General features: G+C 35.7%; 1 protein-coding gene across 3 annotated transcripts in view; it reads left to right on the top strand.

The window, feature by feature from the left end:
• Positions 1-23,846, top strand: part of SNX29 (sorting nexin 29) — a 102,705-nt gene that overhangs the window by 29,313 nt on the left and 49,546 nt on the right. For 2 of the 3 annotated variants that reach the window (XM_041401744.1, XM_041401746.1), the window contains exons 14-18: positions 5,034-5,116; positions 8,077-8,183; positions 13,663-13,779; positions 14,590-14,645; positions 15,610-15,691. In XM_041401744.1, coding sequence (XP_041257678.1) covers positions 5,034-5,116; positions 8,077-8,183; positions 13,663-13,779; positions 14,590-14,645; positions 15,610-15,691 — 445 coding nt within the window. Of the gene's footprint in view, positions 1-5,033; positions 5,117-8,076; positions 8,184-13,662; positions 13,780-13,960; positions 14,004-14,589; positions 14,646-15,609; positions 15,692-23,846 lie in introns of those variants that run through there. The other variant, XR_005952450.1, reaches the window with a different exon arrangement.

Here is a 23,846-nt window from a genome sequence, read left to right as displayed (position 1 = left end):
ATTTCAGTGACACATCAGTCAGTGCTGAAATGATGGCTTCTGGAAATCTGCAATTATTCAGCTGTTCTCCTGGACCCTCCCAAGAGTCTCTGGCCTCCCAGACAAAATGCTAGTTTACTGTGAGACATTTTCCCGAGTTTCCCATTTTCTCTTTGAAAAATGGAAGAAGTCTTAGGTGAGCTTAGTTTCAAGTAGTGGTAATCTCATTGTTCCATGTGAAATACTTGAATAACTCTTTCATAACAGTTGCTATATTGTTCCAAAAGGAGCAGGCTCAGGTTCAATCTATTTGCTAGTCTTCTGATAGAATACAATCAGTAGTCTTCTGCAGTGATGCAGCTGGCTGGGTTGTTTTTGTTTTTTGTTTTTTTTTTTGTTTTTTTGTTTTTTTTTTTTTTTTTTTTGTTTTTTGTGTTTTGTTTTGTTTTAGTTTTTTTTTGTTCTTGTCAATGAACCTTTCTCAAATTGCATGGACATATTGTGCCACTGGCTTCTTGGCAATACTATAGTTTTTTAATTGAGATTCTTCTTTTCTTTGTGGAATTCTATTACATCCCCTTGCAAGGCAAAGGAATTTATTGAACTTGACTGTGAAATTGGATGATCTCAGATTGCATATTCTTAGACTGTATTCAGCAATGTTGGAGGAAAGCATATTATAAAGGACAGGCTTTGTAGCAAGAAAAGCAGATAGAGAAGATGAAAATGCACTGTGTGGGGAAATTAGGGATGAGAATTTGTCTCTACTTTATCTTACACTTCTACATACCTCCTGTTTGCTGTAGATTCTGTAACCTAATATGCCTTCTCTATCTACTGTCTGTATTACTTAAACTACATTGCTTTTGGATTTGGCATCTTCTCCTATTCTGTTTTGCAGCAGTTCTTTCACAGCCATAGTCCTTCAGTGATAGGTGAACTGATGTGTAGTACATCTTGAAATGATTCCATCACTTCCCTTAAGCAGCTTCATAAAGAGAGGAAAAATATCTCTTGTTCCTGCTTGTGAAAACTAATTTGAATATTCCTATATTAAATGACTTTTTATTCCTGCTTGGTGGTGTGTCACAAGTCATCAGTAGCTCCTAGACACAAAAAACCCCACTGGAAATCAGCCCATTTAGTAGGGGACAAAGGAGCTTCCCAGAGGGAGAAGGAGGAAGAAGTGGATGAGGAAGAATATTTGGCAGCAGAGCATCAGTGAGGGCAGAAGGAGGAGAAGCAGGTGTAGCATGAGGAGGAGGAAGGAGAAGAGCTAAACAAGGTGAAAACCACCCAGCCTTCATCTTTGAGTGAGCCCCCAGCCAGGGGAAGGTTTCAGTCATGGCCCTGCTTCAGCTGCAGCCCCAGCCCATGACAAGCAGTTAAGGTTAGCACATTATTCCTCATTAAAGCTTTTCCTGGAGATTGGTTTTATTATATAATCTCAATAATATATTATTATTGAGATTATATAATATTATTATATAATCTCAATAATATATTATATATTAATTATATAATCTCAACTGTATACAATAATTATATTGTATACAATAATTATATTGTATACAGTTGAACTACTATTTCCTTGAGTAACAGTTCTCATTTTCCTTATTTAATTGTATTTGCTGACAACTGACTGTGATCTTGCATCTCCTAATAGACTCATTCAGGTTAGAAGGCAACTCTGGAAGTCCTCTAGCTCAGCCTTTGCTTCAGATTCTACATAATGTTGCAGGCCATTGTTTATTTAAATTCATTCTTAACTCCTGCAGGTTTTTTATAGATTGGATATTCGTTTGGCTATTTGGTACCTTTTTAGTATTTCCTAAAAACTGTAGCTTTTTTGTCAAAACATAGACATTTGTTGGATTCCAGTAGTTTGGTTTTATTTTGTTTAATTTTTCCCAGTGCTGGATTTAGGAATGAGACATCTTTCTGGGGTAAGCCTCACAGAAAGCACTTGCTAGAAGCTGATGTTTGTGCCAAAAATTAATTACATTCAGGCTACTATACTTGAGATATGTGAGAAATTACTCTTTTTCAAATTCTTTTCTTACCATGCTCATTTTGCAGAAGCCCTAGAGAATTTCTGTATCCTTTTCAAGAAGCAGATGTGTGCTGGAGTTTTGTTTGGGTTTGTTTCTTTTTTTCTATTAAGGTATAAGAAAATAAATCCTGTAAGGCCTCTTTGTCTGCAACAAAAACTGTATGCTCTATGTTCATTCACTGAGTGCAAAACAGGCAAGTACATGCTTCCTAAACACAAGCTTGTTTTTTGCTGCTAAAAAAATTTACCATTCTGCCTGAAGTTTTGATTTTCTTTCAGAGAGGGTTTTCTTAAATGCTAATTTTAAATTAATAAAATAGAGAGGAATTATTTTTGATTCAAAATTAGGCAGGCTTACATTTACTATATAATTGATCATTCCTATATATGTGCTATGAAGCCTAATCAACAACACTCACTAGACCTTTGCTATTTGAGAAAAAAGAGTAGTTTGCAGGAATACTACAATGTCATCCTCTATCATTGTCATTTTCCCTTATATCAGCACATACTACCATCTGTCTTTCAGCTTATTAAAAGGAAGAAGTGATCAGGCAGGGAAGTTTGGTATAACTGAGGTTTAGGAGAAGGATGTGCTTTGAGTGGTGCAGTTCTGCCTTTGTTTTCCTGGCTATTTCAGGAATTTATCTTTTTTTTCTTCTCTGTCCTCTTCAATTTGTACTTACAGTCTCGTTGCTCATTCTTCAGCACTAAATGTGGAACTATTTTGAGCAATTTAAAGATGCTGAAAATATTGTGTTGACCTCTGGGCTCGTAACAGGTGAACAGTTCTGCTTCAGGTTGGCTGTTGTAGTTTGGATACTTTGCAGAAGTACAGCAGGGCCTGCATTTAGAAGTATTTAGCATCCTTCAGTCTGCAGATCTGACCTGTAACTCCTGGACAGGAATTTATCTTCCTGTGAAATGCTTGTTAGGAATATATCTGATAAAATACCTCTCGAAGTCATTAAAGACTTTTCAATGAGTGCTTACTGAATGTTTTTTAAATATGCTCTGATTAAAAGAACTATATAAATTCCTACACATCAGGATGGGCCCTCTTTGGAATCCAGCTAAATAGTAGTAATGAGTAAGAGATGTCAAAGAATAGGTAATAACCTGGTAGAGCATATTAGAAAATTGTGACTTGGCCATAGTTCCCTGCTTTGAATTTCAGTCTTGTATCAAAAACCTTAAATGAATTAAAGTATTTTTCAACGTCATCTGTAGTGTATCAACTTTAAGTCAATTTTAAGACAAAGTAGTAAAAACTGGATTGTTTAAAATGCTGTCACAGTACTGACAGAAGGTACTGAGTCTATTCTCATGTGTAGAAATGAGGTGATATAGAGTTATTTCATGAGAATCCATAATACTCAATATATTGTAACTGTACATAGTTATTTTCATGCAGACATTTTTACAATTTTGGTGAGAAACCTTTTTGTTTAGTTGTCATAGAAATTTTTTTTCATGAATGAATTATTTGAGCGTGTTTTAATATAGTATATAGGATTAAACTGTGGTTTTTATGCTTTTTCCCCTTAACCTGAATATCAGAGTCTATCTCTGGTGGAAAAACTGATTTGTTCTTTGTAGTCTCAGAAATAAAAAATATCATCAAATGCATAAAATCATCAAGGACTCTTAAAATTCGATTGCCAAGCAATCAATAGCTTCTCAATTATTTAGCAACCTCCTACTAAAATGCTGAATAAAATTGAGGTTACAAAGTTCAGCAAGCTGACTTAAAATCCATAGGAATGGGAATATTGTGCCAGTCAAGGCTCCTTATAGGAGCAGTGTAGCATTGCTCACAGCAGTAGTTTGTGTGTGTATATATATAAAATACGTGTATTTTATCTGTGTGTGTATATCTAGTATGATAAGGACCATCAAACATACTTGCATTTTTTTAAAATATTTCTAATTCTTAAATAAATTTCCATTAATAAAATGCCTTTTTTTTTGGTGTATCATCTATTTGCAGCTTTCTGTGCTGTGTTTCATGTCCAGGTTCCATCGTGCCTGGAGCACAGCCTTGCCAGCTCAAATTCCCTCCTCTCTCTAACACTTGTGGGGTTCTTGTGTGTTGTGCCGCATTTGTGGCATCTACATCCTCCTACCTCAGTGTTTTCTTAAAGAAAAATAAAAACTGTTTGAATTCACAGTCTGGCAACATATTTTAGTTAAGCTTCTTTGGTATAAACTTTTCTGTTGTACTCGCTTAACTGAATGGGCTTAGACAGATAATTGAATTTTCAGACAAGTGATTTGTCAGCTTTGTTTAAAATCAATCAGTTGGAGCCCTTTTTATTTCTCCCCAAATATAAACTAAGGTGCTTAATGTTGTTAAGTGGAGCCATGGTAGTACCTGGTTTGAATGCTTGTACACTCCAAAGAGAAATGAGACAGGCACAGGCACTGAAGTATGACAGCTGAAGGGATTACCTAAATTTCTTGTCTTATGGTTTTCATTTAGGAATGGTTTGTGTAAACTTTTGCCTTGAATATTGTTGCTGAAGTGCTGCCATTTTCTTACAATGATAAAGCCTGCTTCTAAAGCTGAATTATTATTTGCTTGCAATTAGATGCCAATTAGTAAAATAATGATTTCATTTTACATTGGCCATTCTGAATTTCCTTGTCTAGCATCCCATCCTTATGTTTTAGTTGATTGTAGATTTAGATAGACTGTGTGGTTTGTTTGCCATCAGTATGGCATAGTACAGAAAATCTCAATTAAATTAAACAATCTCAATTAATGGAAAAGTTTTGATTATGAGATAATCTGTTTCACTGATGTGTTTATGTGGTCCTGGAAAACTCATTTTCCTGCTACTCTGATGTTGATGTATTATTTAATTTTTTCCTTGCATCATGGTGACACAACTTAGGTAAAGCTCATTATAACAGAGAGTCTGTTTGCTTCCATTGAAAAGGACTTTTCATCTATTTTGGGAAAACAATATTTATTTATAGCTTTTTTTTTTATCAATAGAGAGAATGAGGTGCTAAAAGTGCAGCTTAAGAAGTATGTAGGAGCTGTCCAGATGCTCAGAAGAGAAGGTCAAACAGTGGAAGGTAAGGATAAAATGAAGGGGGGAAAAGAATCTGTGCATGATGTTTGTTTTCTGTGTGCTGCCATTCAGGGAGTAATATCTTCCAATAGTGAGAATAACATATTTGATATATTTTCCTTTTGTGAAAAATATAGATGTAGATTTTTGTACTCATTTTTACAGAGCGTTTTCTGGTAGATGAGGTGGTCTTACTTTTTTTCAATAAGAAATTTTCCAGAAAAAGCTGTCTGATGAAAATTTAGCTTAAATAAAAATCTGTGAATTAATGTGATATTGGAATATAAAAATAAATGTAGTATCTCTAGATTATACTGTTGTTTTGGAAATCAGTATTTGCAGACTGTTTGAAATAGATTCTGTACTGAGTAGTAATGAGCAGATTTTATATCTGAAAGAAAATGAGTGAAGTTATCTGCAGTTTTACCTGTTTGTCTTCTGTGGTCTGTGATGGAAACATCCATGAGGGGCTGAATTGATGTCTTGATTCTGAATTTTCTGGTGGGACCTGGATTTCCCCTGGCTACAGAAGGTGTTCAGAGAGCTGAGAGAGGTTTTCAGCAATTGGCACCATCTGATTTTTTAAAATTGTGAATATTTTGGTCGTATAAGTGGCTGTATGAATGAATACTACTGTTCCTCAGGGTTAGCCACTGTACTTTTCTGCAGTTTCAAAGCTTCATTCATCCCTAAAAGGATATTTGTTAGTGAGAACACATGTTTTTACTTCCGACTTTGCTGGAGTGTAGTGATTCATATTAAGAATTATTCACGAAAACCATGGCTTAGGCTTCCTATAATAGCAGAAATTATCCTCCATTAGGTAGTGACAGTTTCCATGATGAGTATAATTATAGGAAAAGAAAAAAAAAAAATTCCTAGGCTAGCTATATTCCACCGTGTTAAAATTATGCAGATTAGTGAGTGATAAGAATAGAAACTGAGTAGGATGGTCAGATTTTATAGATGAAAAAGGAGGATGGAACAGTACCAACATCTCTAAAAATGAACACACGTGTGCTTTATGCTGGAAAGATACTTAATCAATCCACAGTAATTTTCTATAATATTTATCACTAGTGACCAGAATACATTTCAGCTACATACAATATTTGTAATAAATTTTTCTTGTATTGTAACTTCACATGTTGAATTTTTGTAAAACTGAATTCTTTTTCCTTAGCTGCCATTGAAAATTTAGGTGAAATTTTAGTTGTACTGTGGTCTCTGACCCAAAGTACATAAGCATGTAAATAATCCCTGAGAACTAGCTGCAAAAAAGAAGTGAAACAAAAGGAGTTTTTTCTTTTACCAGATTTATAGAAACTGTTTCACCTGTGGTTTGTATATGTAATGAGTAATTTTAATTGTAATTTGTCTTCTTAATGGTATGAAAACAAAAGTTTTAAATGTGTTGTAGGTGTTAGAATACAGATTTTCTGTGACTCGGTTTTGAAAGAGTCAGAATAAACTGGGCTTCTGCTGTTATTTTTATCACTATAAGTAATGAAGACTCTACATGTTTGCTACAATAATCAGATCAAATGCTATTGAGTATGGCTTTTAAATAGTTTCCTAAAATAATAAATGAAACTCAGCTTGATACTTTGCCTTGTGGAGACTTAAAAGGCCAAAAACCCCACTCAGCAAATGTGATTATAAATAAATTACCCAAAAGTCAGAACTATCAGCTTTCAAAATGAGTGATCACTGCTGTAGCCTGGGCAGTTGGATATAGGTATTTAAATATTTAATAAATGAGCATCTTGATTTCTCAGTCATCAGCAGGAGTTGGCTCTGTACCATTTTTTAAACCTGCTTAGACAGAATATTTGTATAAAAATGCTGATCTTAGAAGTCTGGCTTAAGAACTTGAAGCAACATTCACAAGAAAAAGATCTTAAAGTAGCTTTCAAATTCACTTAAATAATAAATTTCTAAATTCTTCCTCAAAGCAAAAGCAAAAATCTGTTCCCAGGATCAAAAATATTTAGCCAGGTAAATTATGGTGTCTTCTATCTACATGATGGTGGTTATATATATATATATATATATATATATATATATATATATATATATATGTATATGTATATATATAGTTCAGATTTTGAAGAATGATGAAAGCATTTGTTCAACTCCTCTTCTATTAGGGCTTTGCTTTTCTGTGTTCACTTGTTTTCTTAGAAATTAATGAACTATGACGAAAAGTGGGTTTTGTGTAACTTGGAGGAGACTTACTTAGAATAGGCCTTAAAGTGATCTTCAAATACTTAAATGATAGCTGGGAACAGGAATAGAATAATTGTAATTTTCATTCATTACAGATAAAAGAAGCAGCAATGGGCTGACATGGCAGGTGAAGGAAGTTTGATTAGTTATCAGGAAAGCCTTTGTGAGAAGAACACTTAAATAGGTTATGCAGGGAAGCATGATATCTCCCTTCTTGGAAGGTTTTAGGGAGAAATTAGACAATTAACTATCAGGAATGGAATAACTCCAGCTGATTCTGCTTGATGAAAATAATGAAATACTGGGTGAAGTATGAAATGTTCATTCTCAGCCCTGTTTTCTGTAAATTCTCTGATATGTAAGCAGTCTATACAAGTAATACAAAATTGTATTTTGGGAGCCCAGTTTAAAAAAAGGCTTAAAAGAGAACGTAAGGTTAGTTTTAGACAACTTGGGGCAGGAACTGCTGGTACTACATATATTAGACAGCTGTAGTTACAGAATAGCCAAGTGCTTTTGGTTTACACTTTTTTCTGTTAAGGTTCCTGTCTAAATATTTCTTACCAAAAAGGGTCCCTGCAGAATCTGTATTTTAGTACTTGTAATAGTGTTTAATATTATGGTCTGTTCCAATGTTTTTAATAACCGTTTCTTATAGAGCTGTTATTTCTAAACAGGATGTCCTGGATGTTTATGGAATTTTACTTTTTAATTTGAGGTATCTCTTTGTTATAGTTCCGCCAAACATTTGGAGCACTGATGGTGAATTCACAATTCCAGAGCAAAAGCAAGTAGAAAACAATGAGGAACTTGCCAGCTCTTATGAAAGGAAATTGATTGAGGTAAAGTTTGTACTGCACAGATTTTATGGAATCATAATTGTAAAACAAGGTTTGGAGCTTCAATAGGTTTTTTGCTTAGTTGAGATCTTTTTTTCCTTAGGAATGTAAAAGATAAATCTGATTTTTTTCTTCAAAAATAAAAAACCTCAGATAATTAAAAGTACTTTTCCTAACAAGGACACATTTTTATACACTGATATTAAAATGAAGTTTTTAATAAATAAGCAAGTTTATTCAGGTTTTAACTGCTGGTGGTGAAGTTGAAATCACCACAGACATTAGATTTGAGGTTTTGTGCAAGTTACACTACGTAATTACAGGCATGGCTGTGTTGGCAGTTGAGCTTTGTTTAAGATCATAGTGAAATCTGTGGCTTTTTCTGTGCTTTCATGCTGGTTTCTGATTGCAAACCATGTTTCATTTTTGTATTGCTTATTGAATACTGCAGTAAGGAAATGGCTGATAGAAACTACTACTTCTGTTGATATGACCATGTTAGAAAAAGTTCCTAAGGCAAGATTTACTTTAAAGATTAATGTAAAATTCATTAACGAAAAAAAAAAAAAGATAGATTATGGTTTCATCCTAAATTTGAATACAAATTATTTTTAAGAAAAAAGTAATGAAATTTAGTATCTAATACCCATATCTGCTATTAAATATTAAAAGAACATTTTTATAAGAAGTAAAATAATTCTCTGTGTCTTTCTCTTTCCCAAAATACCCTGAAATTGGATACCCACATTAACTGATTAGCATGAAGATGACTGAAAATGCAGGTCATGGATCAAAGAGCTTCATGCAGTTCTTCTAAAACATGCATACTTGGTTATCCTTTTCTCATAGGGCCATGTGAAACTAATTCTCTACCCTTGGTTGAGTTCTTTTCACTCCTTTCCTCTGTTCTGTACCTATCAAGAGAATATGTTAACTAAGGACACAGGTAAAACCTCCCTCTTCTGTGGAAGCCTCCTTAGTTGTACCACGTCTGTTCTGTGTGCTCAGGAGTTTGTTGCTGACACTTCTGAGTTTGTGGCAGTGTCAGTGGTGACACAGCTCTGGGTGTAACCACAGGGAAAGCTTTTATGCCAGTGATACTGGGAAGAGGGCGGCTGCTTCTGTTTCACTTATTAGTGTCTAACAATATCCTCACATATTCCAAACAGGACATAACCCTTGTGACAACCCTTCTCTAAGGCTCTGAACATGGCAAGCAGTGTCACTCTCAGTAAACACTGGTAGGACAAAGACTGGGAATTATTGCAAACATGAATAAGAATTTCATTACATGTGCATAGTTCCCAGTTTATTTTGATATGAAAACTTCAGCTTATTTTCTACTTGTTGGTTTTGAGGAAGCCCAACTTGTTCTTACCTTGTGTAGTGAGTGAAAAACCAACCAAGCAAAAATCAACACAATAAAACCAAACTAAGCTGTCCTGGTTTAGGGCAAATTTTTGGAGGAAACTTCTGAAATGGTCTTTTCTAGAAAGCAAATTCAAGCAGCCCCTTCTCCAACCAGTTTGTGAGGTAAACCTCCTTTGAGAAAAGTGGAAAAAAAAAAGTTTGTTTAACAAGCAAACTGTTCACAAGCATAAAAAAAGGAATAATATTAAAAAATTGAACCTCTTCTTCTCCCCCCTTTGCTCTCAGAACCAGTCCTAAAGGTGCAGAACTCAATATCCAGCATAAACAGAACGGACAATTGGGAATACAGGCATCATAAAGTCACCCTAGGACACAAGCCCAAAACAAAGCAGCCTAATGCCAGCTCTATTCCTAAGTCTTTCAGTCTGTCTTGAACGAAATAACTTGTTTGCAGATGGAAATACTGAGAAGAGAAAATGGAAGTTTTGAAGCAGAAAGCAAAGTTTGAGCATTTTATGACTGTATCAGTCGTTTTTTTGGAACCGTCTTGGCCATTTTGAGTTTTACTGTTTTTCACTTGTAGAAAAATTGAGTTGTTGATAGGATGCTTGCTCTGTTTTGCAGCCCTTTGGCCTCGTTTCTTTTGAGAAAAAGATGTATAACAACATTGATTTTTGGAAAGGAAATTTAATAGGAAAAATACACCCATGCTTCCACTAAGAGCAAAAAGAAGCAACTTCCAGTTCTGTCTAGAGTTTCTTGAGAAACACTTTGTTTTGCATTTTGTGACTATTGGGGAAAAAATGTCTATGCCTGACAACAATCATTAATTCAGATGTGGCTTGTGCAAAAACATCTATGAAGTCTTTGCTACAAACAATATTAAAAAAAAATCTTGGATTCCATTAAAACTCTCTGTAAGAAAATTACTAATTTTTTATTGTTGCAAGTTTTGATTTTATTTTTGTGGTTGCATTGTTGTTAAATGTGTCTTTCTCTATCTAGAAGCGTATTCTTCCAAGATAGATTGTGTTGTTAGATGCTTAGTGAAACACTCCTAGCCTGTTTTGGTTAACTGCTTGGTCCTTTGCTGTGAAGCATGAAGTGATGCTTTCTTTGTCCTTTCTCTGGAGACTGCTCTCAGCTGTGGCCATGCTGGCCAGTGGAACTGCAGTGCTCTCAGGCTCTTAGGTTTTCTTTTGACAACTCTAAAGAGTTCTCTTAGTGTGGAGCCTCAAGTGTTTACTTTAGCCTCACTTCATCTTCATGAGAAGGGTTTGGGTTTTTTAAATTGTTTTCTCATTTTGCATTTTGTGACTATTGGGGAAAAAATGTCTATGCCTGACAACAATCATTAATTCAGATGTGGCTTGTGCAAAAACATCTATGAAGTCTTTGCTACAAACAATATTAAAAAAAAATCTTGGATTCCATTAAAACTCTCTGTAAGAAAATTACTAATTTTTTATTGTTGCAAGTTTTGATTTTATTTTTGTGGTTGCATTGTTGTTAAATGTGTCTTTCTCTATCTAGAAGCGTATTCTTCCAAGATAGATTGTGTTGTTAGATGCTTAGTGAAACAGGCTTAGAGCCTGTTTTGGTTAACTGCTTGGTCCTTTGCTGTGAAGCATGAAGTGATGCTTTCTTTGTCCTTTCTCTGGAGACTGCTCTCAGCTGTGGCCATGCTGGCCAGTGGAACTGCAGTGCTCTCAGGCTCTTAGGTTTTCTTTTGACAACTCTAAAGAGTTCTCTTAGTGTGGAGCCTCAAGTGTTTACTTTAGCCTCACTTCATGAGAAGGGTTTGGGTTCGGGTTTTTTAAATTGTTTTCTCATATAGGAAGGAGCAAATCTAAACGATCCTCTGTCCAACGGAAACTTAGCTTATTTATACTTTATTTTTTTGCTTCAAGCATATTGTTATGAAGAAAAACAACTGTGAAGATGATTGAAGTCCCAGCAGGGAAATTTATTGCTTAAGCTTCAATGTGGATTGAGTAAAGGAAGATGTGACTCTATGAAAATGGAACTGAAAGGATATAATTATAAGGAGACCTCTTTATTATTTTAGCAGACCTTGATGCAGGAAAAATTAAAGGAGCTTAAATTAATATTGTTATTCATTGCTCCTTTTGATTTGCTGTGATGGTAATGCTTTTTTCTTTGACAAGGAAAAGTATTGAAGTCAGTTAATTGCTAATAAGTGATACCTTCCAGTTGTCCTTTTGATAATATAGAACAAGTGATTTGGGTTTTTTTTGCTGTTAAAATTCCTTTTTATTATTTAACTTTGCTAGGGATACTTACAAATTTTTGCATTACTTGCAGTGTTTTGAGAGAGTTGTTGAATTTACATATTAATTGAGTCTGCAAGTAGAAAGTTATTTCAAGGACATCCAAATCAGAGAGAGACAAAATAGTCATGTATCAGTCTGGATTTTGTTGTTCTGACAGACAGGCCCTGAAAAACCAAACTTGTTTTCAAATATGCAAACTATGGAGATCCACTTGTAAATTTTTATATTGCTTTTGATAACCAGCAGTATTATTGCAGCTTTTCTCTGTGAATTTGCAACTAGTTGTGTGCTGTATCTCTATACTTGAAATGCAAGGAAGTTCTGCCTTACAGCCCAGGCTCTGTGGAATTAACAGTGACCTGTTAATATTAACCTGGTATTCTTAAATGTTACACCACCCACATTAAATTGGAATTAGTGGTTAAGCTAGTATGGAAAATGATTTATCTAGAATTAATAGTATTATATTATTGTTTTCTCTAGTATATTGTTGGTGTAGTTTAGATCTTTTTTGCAAATATATTTCAGTGATGAATTTCTGGGTTTGAAGGACTCCTTCTAATATAAAAAGAAATTGGAAAAGAATGCTTGAAGTTCACCTCATGAAAATGATTTTTACTTTTTATTTATATTCAATGATATGAGATTCTGGCTTGTCAAATTGAGGATTTTTTTGTTTGCTTTGATTCTGTGAAGGATGCAGGTTTGTGTGGAACAAAGCACAAAATTAAAAGCAGGCACTAAATTAAACTGCTTTATTTTGGGGAACTTCTCACTAAATTAAACTGCTTTATTTTGGGGAACTTCCCTGGGGAAGAGGGAGAAGGCAGAGTAATTCAAGAAAAGGAAATAGTGAAATTCACAGATAGTAATGAACTGCTTCCAGAAGGCAAACGATGAACTCTTAAGAGATTTGGCAGTAGCTCAAGTCTGTGTGCTCTTGTTGAGGTGCCTGGATTGAAATTCATGTTGTTCAGCTGTGCTCTCATGCTGTTACCCTGCTGCCTCTGCTGTTCTCTAGCTCTGGATGGGGATGAGGAGGATGAGGAGGAGGCATTCCAAGAGGTGCTGTTACAGGAACAGGTTTAACCATGCTGCTGGGGCAGCCCACGGGGAGGGGCCCAGCAGTGCCCACTGTGCTCATCTGACTGCTGGAACTTTCCATCCCCTCACTCCCCCAGCCCTGGCACTCTCAGAACATCCTGCACCACTTGCTGCTCTCTTGACTTAAAATGCAGAGCACAACCACGCTCGGTGTCCAAAGAGGCCACTCTGTTTACCTGTGAGAACAACCTGTGCCACAGCCTGACTCTGGTATTTAGACTCCTCTGACCTCTCACAGATTTGCCTGGAGTGATTGACTTCTAGGTCCATTCCTATTAAAACTCCAGCTGAGGGTGAAGAATACATCACTTATGAATTATTGACAAAGTTTAATGCAGTTTGTGCATTTTGCAGTACTCCCTGTTCAAAATATTGTGATTAGTTGGTACCTGTTGAGTGCTGCATTCATCAAAGAATTAAACTGAGAACAGAAGTCAATGGGAGTTTTATTAGAATCAGTTGTCATATGATTTCGAGTGATAAGAATAAAATTTGGCGTGAAGTTGTATTTTGTCCTATTCAATTTAATATCAAAACTACATTTCAAAGCATGAGTCAAAATTATAGCAAAGTCTGTTCTTAATGATCAGTTCAAACCACCACATCAGCAGTACTTGGAGAGTAAAAAGAAATTGATATACATGTAAGAAATTATGTAGTGGTATTTTTTTTTCCAATTCAGATCACAGTTATCCCCTGGCTTTGCTTTTCAGGTGGCTGAAATGCATGGGGAGCTGATTGAATTCAATGAGAGGCTGCACCGTGCTCTGATGGCCAAGGAAGCTCTGGTGTTCCAGATGAGACAAGAACTCATTGATCTGAGAGGGCCGGTGAGTGTTTGTTTATTGCACTGTAGAATATCCCTCTGGAACAGGCTCAAACATGCTGCTCATGATGAAATATCCATTAGCTTGTAAGAAATAACAGATCTGTGAACAATTGGCTTTGAACAATTCCGTTCCTCTTAACTATTCCAGATTATGCTTTCAATTTTACAATTTCTTTTTAAAGGAAAGAAGATACCCTTTTATGTTTACTGTAGCTGTAAAGTAAGGTAAAAAGCTATATCTGTTTTGTTCTAAATGCTCTTGCAATCTGGTTTTCTAACAACTGCTACTTCCTTTGGTTCTACAGGTATTAGTCCATCATTGCATCATTATGAACTTTTGTACTTATGTAATGTTTTGTAAGAGCAGAGCTGAAATAAAATGCTCTTGTGTCCTTCCCTTAATGGAATATTGGTTGTAAAAAAAGTGATCAGTAGGTTTTATGTGCTTCCTCTTTTCCCATAAGTTGCCTATACACACAAAGTACCTTGTTATAGCATCCTTTGCTCATAAAGCCCTAATAGTGATGCTCTTCCCTGCATTTTCTATAAATTTCAAAATTACATGCTTTTACAAACCCCAATTTGTTTCTTTACAGAACTGTGGCAAATTCTAACATAAAGGACTCACAAGGGTGATATGTTCACAATCTTCTTCCAGGATTTTGTTTTTCTTTTATTGCTTGTCAGTAAGAGTTTTTATTGGCATTTATAAAATTGAATGTTGAATTGTAATTTCCTTATAATATTATGCTTTCTTAATTGAAAACATAATAGCCACTGTGTGGAAATTATTTCTGTTTTGTAAATAAAGGTCCCTGGAGATTTAAGTCAAACATCTGAAGATCAGAGTTTATCAGATTTTGAAATGTAAGTTTCATAATTCACAAATTTTTCTCTTCATACAATCTCTGGGAAAGGAGAATAAGCAGAGAAATTAAATAATTTACTTTTCCTCTATTATTTCCAGTAACTGCATTCTTAGCTGTGGTGTTCCATCGTTAAAAAGCATGGAGAGCTGCACAGTCCACAGTGTAGTTAATAATGCTGAACTCAAAGAGTTTAGATTAAGGAAGAGTCCATTGGAGTGCTTTTTAAGTGCCCTAGGTCTTGGTATTCTGCCAAAGCACCAAGAAGTTTCTGGTTTTAGTGCTTTGGGTTTGATGGGTGCTGGTTGCTCTTCATCCTGTGATGGCCTTCCTCATTTTACAGAATAGCTCCTAATCACCTCCTTAAAGACACCCCCAAATAAATAGCTCCTTAAAAAAACCCCAAAACCCTCACTAAGAACCCACCCCAGATCATTCTGGAGTGTTGTGATCTGAATTTTACCTTTAGTAGTCAAACTAATGAATCTTGCTTTTGTGGATGAGGGGTTGAAAATGTAGCTGGTATGTTTGAATAATAGAAATTTAGAGATGGATAACAAAGAGTGGATGGAAATGGCTTCTGCATAATTGTGCACTGCTCTTCTGTTATTTAATGAACTTCACCTGAGGTTTATGGCTGAAAATGTTGAATTTGTTGAAGTGAATAATTTTTGCTTCATGTGTATAATCAAATGTTGTCAAATGCATGCTGTGAAAAAAACCGCCAAACCCCAGAAAACCTGCAGAAGGAATTGTTTCAGTTGGGTTAATTTTAGGGAACATTTTTAGATTCAGAACATAAAAAAAGTTCAGGCAGAACTCCAATTTTTCTGTTACTTCATTTGAAATTTTAAGTTACTTTATTGATCACTTTGATCATTATCTAAATCACTGCATGTAGTTGCTTTGCAATTCTTATACATAAATATCATTCCCTATTTGAAGTTTTTCTCTCTCCTCCTCAGATCAAATCGTGCTCTTATTAATGTTTGGATTCCCTCAGTCTTCCTGCGTGGAAAAGCTGCCAATGCATTCCATGTTTACCAGGTAAGTGAACCAGCTGAACACGGATTTTGTGTAGAAGTTTCTGACTGAAGTAGCACGTTTTAATAATTTAAAGCTCTGTGTATAATTTCATTAGAGATCAGCTAATGAGCAGTAACTTCATATATATTCATCCATAGGATTGTGTTGATTATTCAAATAGCATATTTTGGGGGTTGACTTGTAGTAGTTTAATACTTTAAAAGCATGCTAATAAGATGACTCCATTGGTCAGGGAGTGTAACAATTCAATATTAATCAGTAAAGCCTTCTTCAGTATGCATGTACATGTTTTACTTCAGTTTTGGGGATAACAATGACCAGAATTGTTGCTTGACAGACAGATGTGGTTTACTGCAGTAGCTCACTTGAAAACATCTTGAATAATGAAACAATTCTTCACTGTGTGTTATTGAACATGTTCACATTGCGTTCTGCCTCAGGCAGGTTTGAATTTAGGGGTTTTTGCTCCAGCCTGACTTGTAGCTGAAGCATTGAAATTTTATACTGTTCCTTGATTCCTGGATTCTTGGTTTCAGAGCAGTGACCCCTCCATGGATAGAATGGCAGGGTGAGCTTCAAACACTCTCTCATGTGCTATACTAGGCTATTTGCATTTATTTGTGGATTGTTAGCAGCTGCAGAATTTCTCCACTTTTGTTTCAGCCACATGTACTTAGTTCTGAACAAGATTGCTGAAGCTTGTTAACATTCCTCTCACTCTGAATGATGTTTTTTTTGTAGAATTTTGAATAATTTATGAAGTGTTGGCAGGTAGTTATAAAATACAGGAAAACACCCACCTTTTGGCCAGTAAAAGACAATGAAAAATAAGACTTGAGGTAATGGAAAGAAAAGCCACCAGGATGGGAACAGTTAGTAATTTGTTCAAAAGCACTGAATAATCAATCAAATTGAGATGCACAGGTGTGTGAAAACCTAACTTGTTGACAAGTGTAATATTTTTGTCTTTCTGTCTTTCACATATTTCTCCACTCTGCTGTCACTGGCTACAGATTCTCAAACCCAGACACAAGTCTGCCAACACAGACATTCTTAAAAGCATTGAGATCTCACCCCACCTGTTACTCTAATGATGTTGCAGCTCCATGTCCACCAGAAGAGCTCTGGTTTCTGCTGCTTCTTTCTTAAGTTGCTCTGTGTTGTTTTTCATCCTGCTTGAGCTGGGGGTGGACCAGATGGTCCGCTGTGGTCACTTCCAACCTTATCCATTCTGTGAATTTTGTGAAGAATTTAATGATTTTTTAATTTTACTTGTAACTTGGTTTCAGATTAGGTTACTAAAGAGTTTAGTATTTGTCATGCAGTTTGACTGGACATCACTGTACAAGTGGGATTGTGAAAGCCTGCAAAGTGTGCAGAATTCATATCTGCTGTAGGTGTTCTGCACATTCAGAAGGGAAATGTTGAGATAAATCAAGCTTCCCAATTTGAAGGAGGTTCAGAACTTTACCCAAAAATCTTCTGAAGTGAGTAGAGAGTTAGATGTCGCTTGTCTTTCATGGAAAACAAAGAACTTGTAATTGAGGACTAAGCTCTTGAGAACAGGAAAAAAGGAAAGAAAATATAGAAATATTGAAAAGATGGAAAATTCTGAATCTACAAAAAGGCAATTTTGAGAATTTTATTAGTTTTATATGTCTACAATATGAACTTGTAATGTTGGGCATTCATGGTATGCAAAATTCTGTTTATTGGTGTATTTGAAAAATGTACAAGTTCTTCTGAATATGTTCCATTCATTGTCTTTTCACACTATCAGTTTACAGATTTTTTTTTTAAAGTGAAAAGTTAAATATTGTTGTCTAGAACATAGATTGTAGTCAGACTAGTTTGTCTTCAGTTACAGAACAGCACAGGATATGATAGAATTTTTCCAGTAAACCGTTGTACTTTCTTTTTTAATAATTAGGAGAATAAGCAAGCAGGAGTTATCTGTAGCAGTGACTTAAAACTTCTATAATTCTTGTTAAACTTTGGTCATGGCACCTGTTGAGCTCTTTCCTTGTGTAAGAATACATGAATATCATTCCTGCCAGTTTTTGGTCTCAGTAACAGGAGTGTCACTGCCCCTGTGCATGTGCAAAAGAAGTATTTTCCCAAATAGACTTCTACAACTGTGATGAAACATTTGGAATGAGTGCCACCTCTTTGATCAATTATATAGTTGTGTGCTTGCTGAACATATATTTTACATTATATAGTGACCAGCGAAGAATTAATTTAGAAAAATTCAGAGTAGCTTCAATAACAGCACTGTGCATTTGTCTTCTTAAATCTCTGCTAAAATGTGTGCTCCTCATTACAGACACTTTGATTCCATGTGGAAGTTGTTGTTACCAGGCTACCAGTCTGTCCTAAACAGACCCAGACTGGGAGTCCAATTAGGATAAATGATTGAGCTAATTTCTGAGAGTCGCTTTTTTTATAATAAACATTATTTTTACTGCCTTAAAATTTATTTCTCCAGTGGCAGAAAATTAAAATACGTGTATAGCTCTTTGTATCAGCCACATGAGAAAGGACTCTATAATATAAAGGAAAGTAGCAATATTGCAGAATGTTGGTGTGAGTGAGATTATTACCAATACCTTTTGGAGTTCACATTTCTCTGGGGAACTTGAGTGAACAGATGTGAAAAATGGCTCTTGGTTGTGCTTGTAATGCTGAGGAAAAGACATCAAATGAACTTTGGAGAAAGCTAAAGTGTGCCAGCTGGAACAGGCAAAGTTTGAAAATTTGGTTTGGTTAAGCATGATTTTTAGATTTGCTAAATACGTATGACTGTACTTAAATCTAATTAGGAATTAGTCCTCAGATGCTTAACCCAACTGAAAATCAGATCATACATGTGATACTATCAAGGTAAGATGCTGCTACTAGATGAGGGTGCTACAAAAGGGCATGAGCTTTGGCCATTGCTTTTTTAGAGGTAGTGGGAGTGTATTTCTGAGATAGCTTGATCTCTTCTGCATTTGCTATTATTAGAAAGCTGAAGAGATTGTCCTTCTCTCTGATGAGCCACGTTGTTACCCTTTGCTGATTTGCAATTGTGTGTCTCTGGAGCACTTCACTTGGTGGAGAGAGCAGGACTATGCCAAGGGGAGACTTGCTATGTCACACTTACTGTTGATGCACTTTAGAGTTGTTGTGCCTCTTCTGTGCATTTTGCTTATAAATAGGTGTTTTGTAGCAGAAAATACACTACTGTGTACATACCCACCTGCCTTGGAAATGGCCACAAGAGGGTGGAAACAATTGCAGAGCATCTCAAGTGGTTTGGAAAATTATGAACCTATCAGCTCCACAGTGTCTGTTATCTGTTTTCATGGACTTCAAAAAGCTTCTGAAGAATATAAGAATTAGAGAAATAAATATGGGTTGCTGTTCCTCTTCAAAATCAATGCCAATTTTGCACTTGTGCTTCGTAAACCAGGAAAATTAATGACATGTTAATTTGCATATCAAGAGGGCCTGACCTGGACAGGATAAGAATAGACTCCTTCAGGAGTTTTCTTACTGTGCTTCCTTTTTAAAATTTAATTTTATGTTTTTAAATTTAATGTAGATTTGTAATGCTGTTTTGAAGGGCATTTCAAAGCATTTCTTTTTGTGTCGTGTTAACATCTGTTTCAGATGTTCAACATCAGTGCATTTTTCATCCTTAAAAAACCCCAGATGTTGCTCTTCAGTAAATATAGCAGGAAAAGTTTCCAGCACCAGCATACTTGTCACTTAGTTTCAACCATCAAAATAGTTTCTTTAATTTCTGTTAAGGATTAAGGATTCTGGACAAGCTCAGAAATAAAACTGTGGACTCTGAAAGCAAGCAACATTTTATAATTAATCCTATTAGATGTGGAAATTTCAATCAGACCTCTGTATTTGTAGAGTTACACTGCACTCTTGCAGTAATGTTTAACTGGCAGAATTAACTGGTTATGAATCTTAAGGATTTCAAAACAAGCTCTGGAAATGTAGCCAAATTTTATGCTCAGTTTGAATGGCTGAGTTCAAGGGGACAGTTGTGAGCAGCAGATAATTCACTGCCCCAGTTTAGCACTATGTGTTACTGTCTTAAAAATTAACAGAGCTGGGGATCTGTATCAGTCAACTGTGGATGTTAGAACAATTAGAGGGTGTATAAATTTTAGGGGAAAAGCTATTTAGAATTGGATGTGCACTTCAGTGCAGTTATTGAGTTCAATTAAAAATATTTTTTCACTTGTTTTCTCAGAACATAAAATAGTAACAGAAAAATGCATATTTTATAATCTTTGTTCACCATGGAGTTGTTATAGGTTATTCTCATTCTGGATTGTTCCTTGTGGAGAATAGCAGATTGTCTGTTTTAAATGAAATGCCAGTAGCAGATCTTATTGAATAAATAAAGCATAAATCTCCACATGCAGTGCACCAGGAATTCAAAGGTGAAATAGCTGAAAAGTGACTGATAAATAGCTTCTGGCTTGCATACCACCGATTTTAAAGTAGCTAAGCTGACATAATTTTTAAAAGGTTTTAAGGAGGTCTAAAAACCAAGTTGTTACAAATGATTAGGAAAGGGATAGACAAAGAGAAAACACTATTATGCTGTGTATAATCTCTCGTTTATCTGTGTGCAGTTCTACTCCTCTCCAAAGAAGATATATCAACTCCAAATAATATGGGTGGAAGAAAAAGGTTTTTCACTGAAGGACCATATTAGAAATTCTCAGCCTGCATGAAAGGCAACTGTGAGGGGAATACAGTAGCAATCTTTCAAATAATGAAGGAAATAGAGACTTTTTAACTGTTTCAAAATGCAAATTGGATCATCCATTGCAACTATTGCCTTGCAATTTCCAAACAAGTGCATGACAGTGGTCTTCTCCACAATGTATAATGTGGGGTAATATTGGAAGTTTTTGTGGGTCTAGAAAATAATTGAGCTAATTAAATTGAAGAAAAATCAATCCAAACACAAAGATGTGACTTCTTTCTAAGGAAATCCCTAGATAGTGATATTTTGGAATAACAAATACCACTATACCTTGTGTTTATATTTAAAGTGTTCTGGATAAAATACATTTCATAATTCTCTAAGGAATTTTCTGAACCATTGAGATCACTGTGCCTTGCTGTAAGAGTAGGGTGCAAGAAACTTGGAGGTCATTTTAATTAAACATGAGTTGCCTTTGTAATTTCATGCGAATAATGACTAATTTTGTCCTAAAATGGAAATATTAGGTATGATGACAAAATATCTTTCCTTCCAACTAATGCTTATCTTCTGTGCATGGCAAGCTCGTTCTAAATGTTTTCAGAGCACATCCTCTCTGTTTTTACTTGCTCAAGTTTGTTTTGCTTCAAGTTTAGTTCTTGACTCCTGTCTTGCCATTCATTAGCACTGACAGATTATTAGTACAATTAATTTTGCATCTGAGTAGAAAAGATAATTAGATGACCAATTGATGTCTTCATTACCAATCAACAAATCATAGGGATTGTTTGGACTTCAGTGGATGAAATTATCCAGGCTGTGACAGGAGCTCAGACTAGATGCTCATAACCATGTCTTCAGCAAGAACGTTAGGCAGTTATCCAAAAGAAGGTTCAGAGGTTTATTCTCTTACACAGTTTCTGATGGCTATTACTGAGTGGCAGACTGATTAGTTATAAACATTACAGGACACAGCCATATGTGGAGAAATTAGTTTGTTTTGTACAAATTCACACTTATGGAAGCCCAGTCTGTTTGAACAGACAATTTAAATATTAGGCGACTTTTTAAAGCCAGGGTCATGGTGGCAAAAGTCTTCTCTTCCAAACAACCTGTTTTCTCTAATTAGAGAGAAACAATTTAGTTTCTCTAGGTTGCTTTCTGATGACTGCTATATGGGAACTCTGCAGGTTGATGCCCATCTCTTTTGTGTGGCAGACATTGCTCACCATTAGAAAATAATTTCTTGTTTAATATATTCATGGGCATACAGACAGAATCCAGATCAGAATTAAAAAAAAAAAAAAGCATTTTCATTTTACCTCTAGATGGTGATAGTTAGATGCAGTTTCTTTAGTGTGTAAAACAAGTTGATTATTGCAGTAATATTATTTTGTCATATTTCTCAACTGTAGAGTATCTTGTTTTCTGTATACATGTGGATTCCACTTTCCTGTGAAGTGTACAGCAAATGCCATTAGTCATGCCTTTTGTTGCTATAATTATCAATGCCTGACACTTAAGATAATGAAACTGAGATTTTATGATTCCTAAAATGATATCAATATTTAAATGGCTTCTTGCAAATCTGCCTTGTTTGCAGAGAAGTGAACACTTTACATTATAAACCAAATAAGTTTAAAGATTAATATGCTAATCAGACAAGAGTGTTACTATCTGCATATGAATAGGACACCCTAAGACTATAATCAATAAACATTTCTTACAATTTTTTAATTCCTTTGACTATCTTCAGTCTTGCTGTTTAGTGTTGGCTGATGTATTTGCTTGTAATATTTCTTTCTATTTTACTTTAAATAATGTTTTAAAACCTGGTGTTTTCCTCTGCACTTCCTCTGTGAAGGAAGAGCAGTATACTTTCCTATGAAAGGGCTTTTATCACAGGATTATTTAGGCTGGAAAACACCTCTAAGATCATTGAGTCCAGCTGTTCCCCAGCACTGCCAAGGCCAGCACTAATCCACATCCCCTGAAGCCACATCCTCATGGCTTTTAAATTCCTGCAGATGTGGTGACTGCACTCGTGGTGTGGCAGCCTGTGCTGGACAGCCCTTCCATGAAGTTTTCCCTATGGAAACCTCCCCTGGCACAGCCTGAGCCTGGTTCCCCTTGTCCTGTCCCTGTTCCCTGGGGGCAGAGCCTGACCCTGCTTGGCTCCAGGCTCCTGTCAGGGAGTTGTGCAGAGTGAGGAGGTCCCTCCTGAGCCTCCTTTCCTCCAGCTGATCCCCCCCAGCTGCTCCCCACTGGACTTGTGCTCCAGCCCCTTCCCCAGCTCTGTTCCCTGCTCTGGACACGCTCCAGCCTCTCAGTGCCCTTGCAGTGGAGAGGGAAGGATTTTCACAGAAACACAACATAAAAGAGATGGAGGAGAACACTCTCTGATACCCAAAAGTGTTTGAGGAGGACAGTGCCCAGAAAGTACTTTGAGTGAGAGATGAAACAGGGAAAGCACAGTCCAGGATGCGCCAGCTGTGCCTGTTGACCTTGAATTTAATCACAAGGCAGCATGGCCTGGGTATTTCCCCAAAAGTTGAAAATGGAAGACAACAGACTGGCAATTAAGAGTTGAAAGGTAAGCAACAAACTAAATCCAAAAAATTAAACCCAAAGTTGCATCTTATATTCCTGATACTTGATGAATTGGATTACTTCAGCAGCTGCAGTGCTAAGCAGGCAAAAAGGAGAAATAAATAGTCTTCTAATCATATTCCATTTCAGTGCAGCTCAGGGCAAGTAGAGAAGAAAATGATCTGGAATGATTGGGAGAATTCGAAAGAAAGATGTAGCTCATGGCATCTCAGAGTGATGAGAGTGCATGAACCAAAAAGGTTGAATATCCCACTTTTTCTGCAGTGGGACCCAAGGATGCATCAAAGAAGCATAAAAGGAAGCATAAAGCAGAAAAATTTTTAACTGGGATGGAGGGGATATAGAAAGATGAGATCAGTCCTTGGAGACTTCTGTAATTATTTCTTTTTCTAAAGGAAACAGAATTATAGCTTACTACATTGATTTGTTTATTGAAGTGCTGGATGCAAAAAATCCTAGGAAATTAAAAGCAGAATTTCTATTTTCAGATTATTTTGTAACTACTTCAGAAAGAAGCAAACAATTTATATTCAATAAATATCTAAAATAAATACTAGTTATGTTATGTATTTTAGAAACTGATGAGATAGCCTCCTTTCCCTTGCCTGAGCACCTGCAATATTCTATTTGGAGAAAAGGGCTGCACTATTGTCAATTTACCTGTTTTCTCTTCTGCAGAAACTTCTTTCCCTGACGTGGTTGTCATGCATTGCAATGACTGTGTGGTTCAAAGTGCATGTTTGTGAAATGACATTAATTACCTTGGGTAATTATAAGTCATATTTCACTGTGAAAAGGAGCCTATTATCTATTGAGTGATTTTTT

This window comes from Onychostruthus taczanowskii, unplaced genomic scaffold, assembly GCF_017590055.1.
Source record: "Onychostruthus taczanowskii isolate IOZ18803 unplaced genomic scaffold, ASM1759005v1 scaffold19, whole genome shotgun sequence".
NCBI classification, from domain to species: domain Eukaryota; kingdom Metazoa; phylum Chordata; class Aves; order Passeriformes; family Passeridae; genus Onychostruthus; species Onychostruthus taczanowskii.
This window is presented reverse-complemented; position numbering and strand designations above follow the sequence as displayed.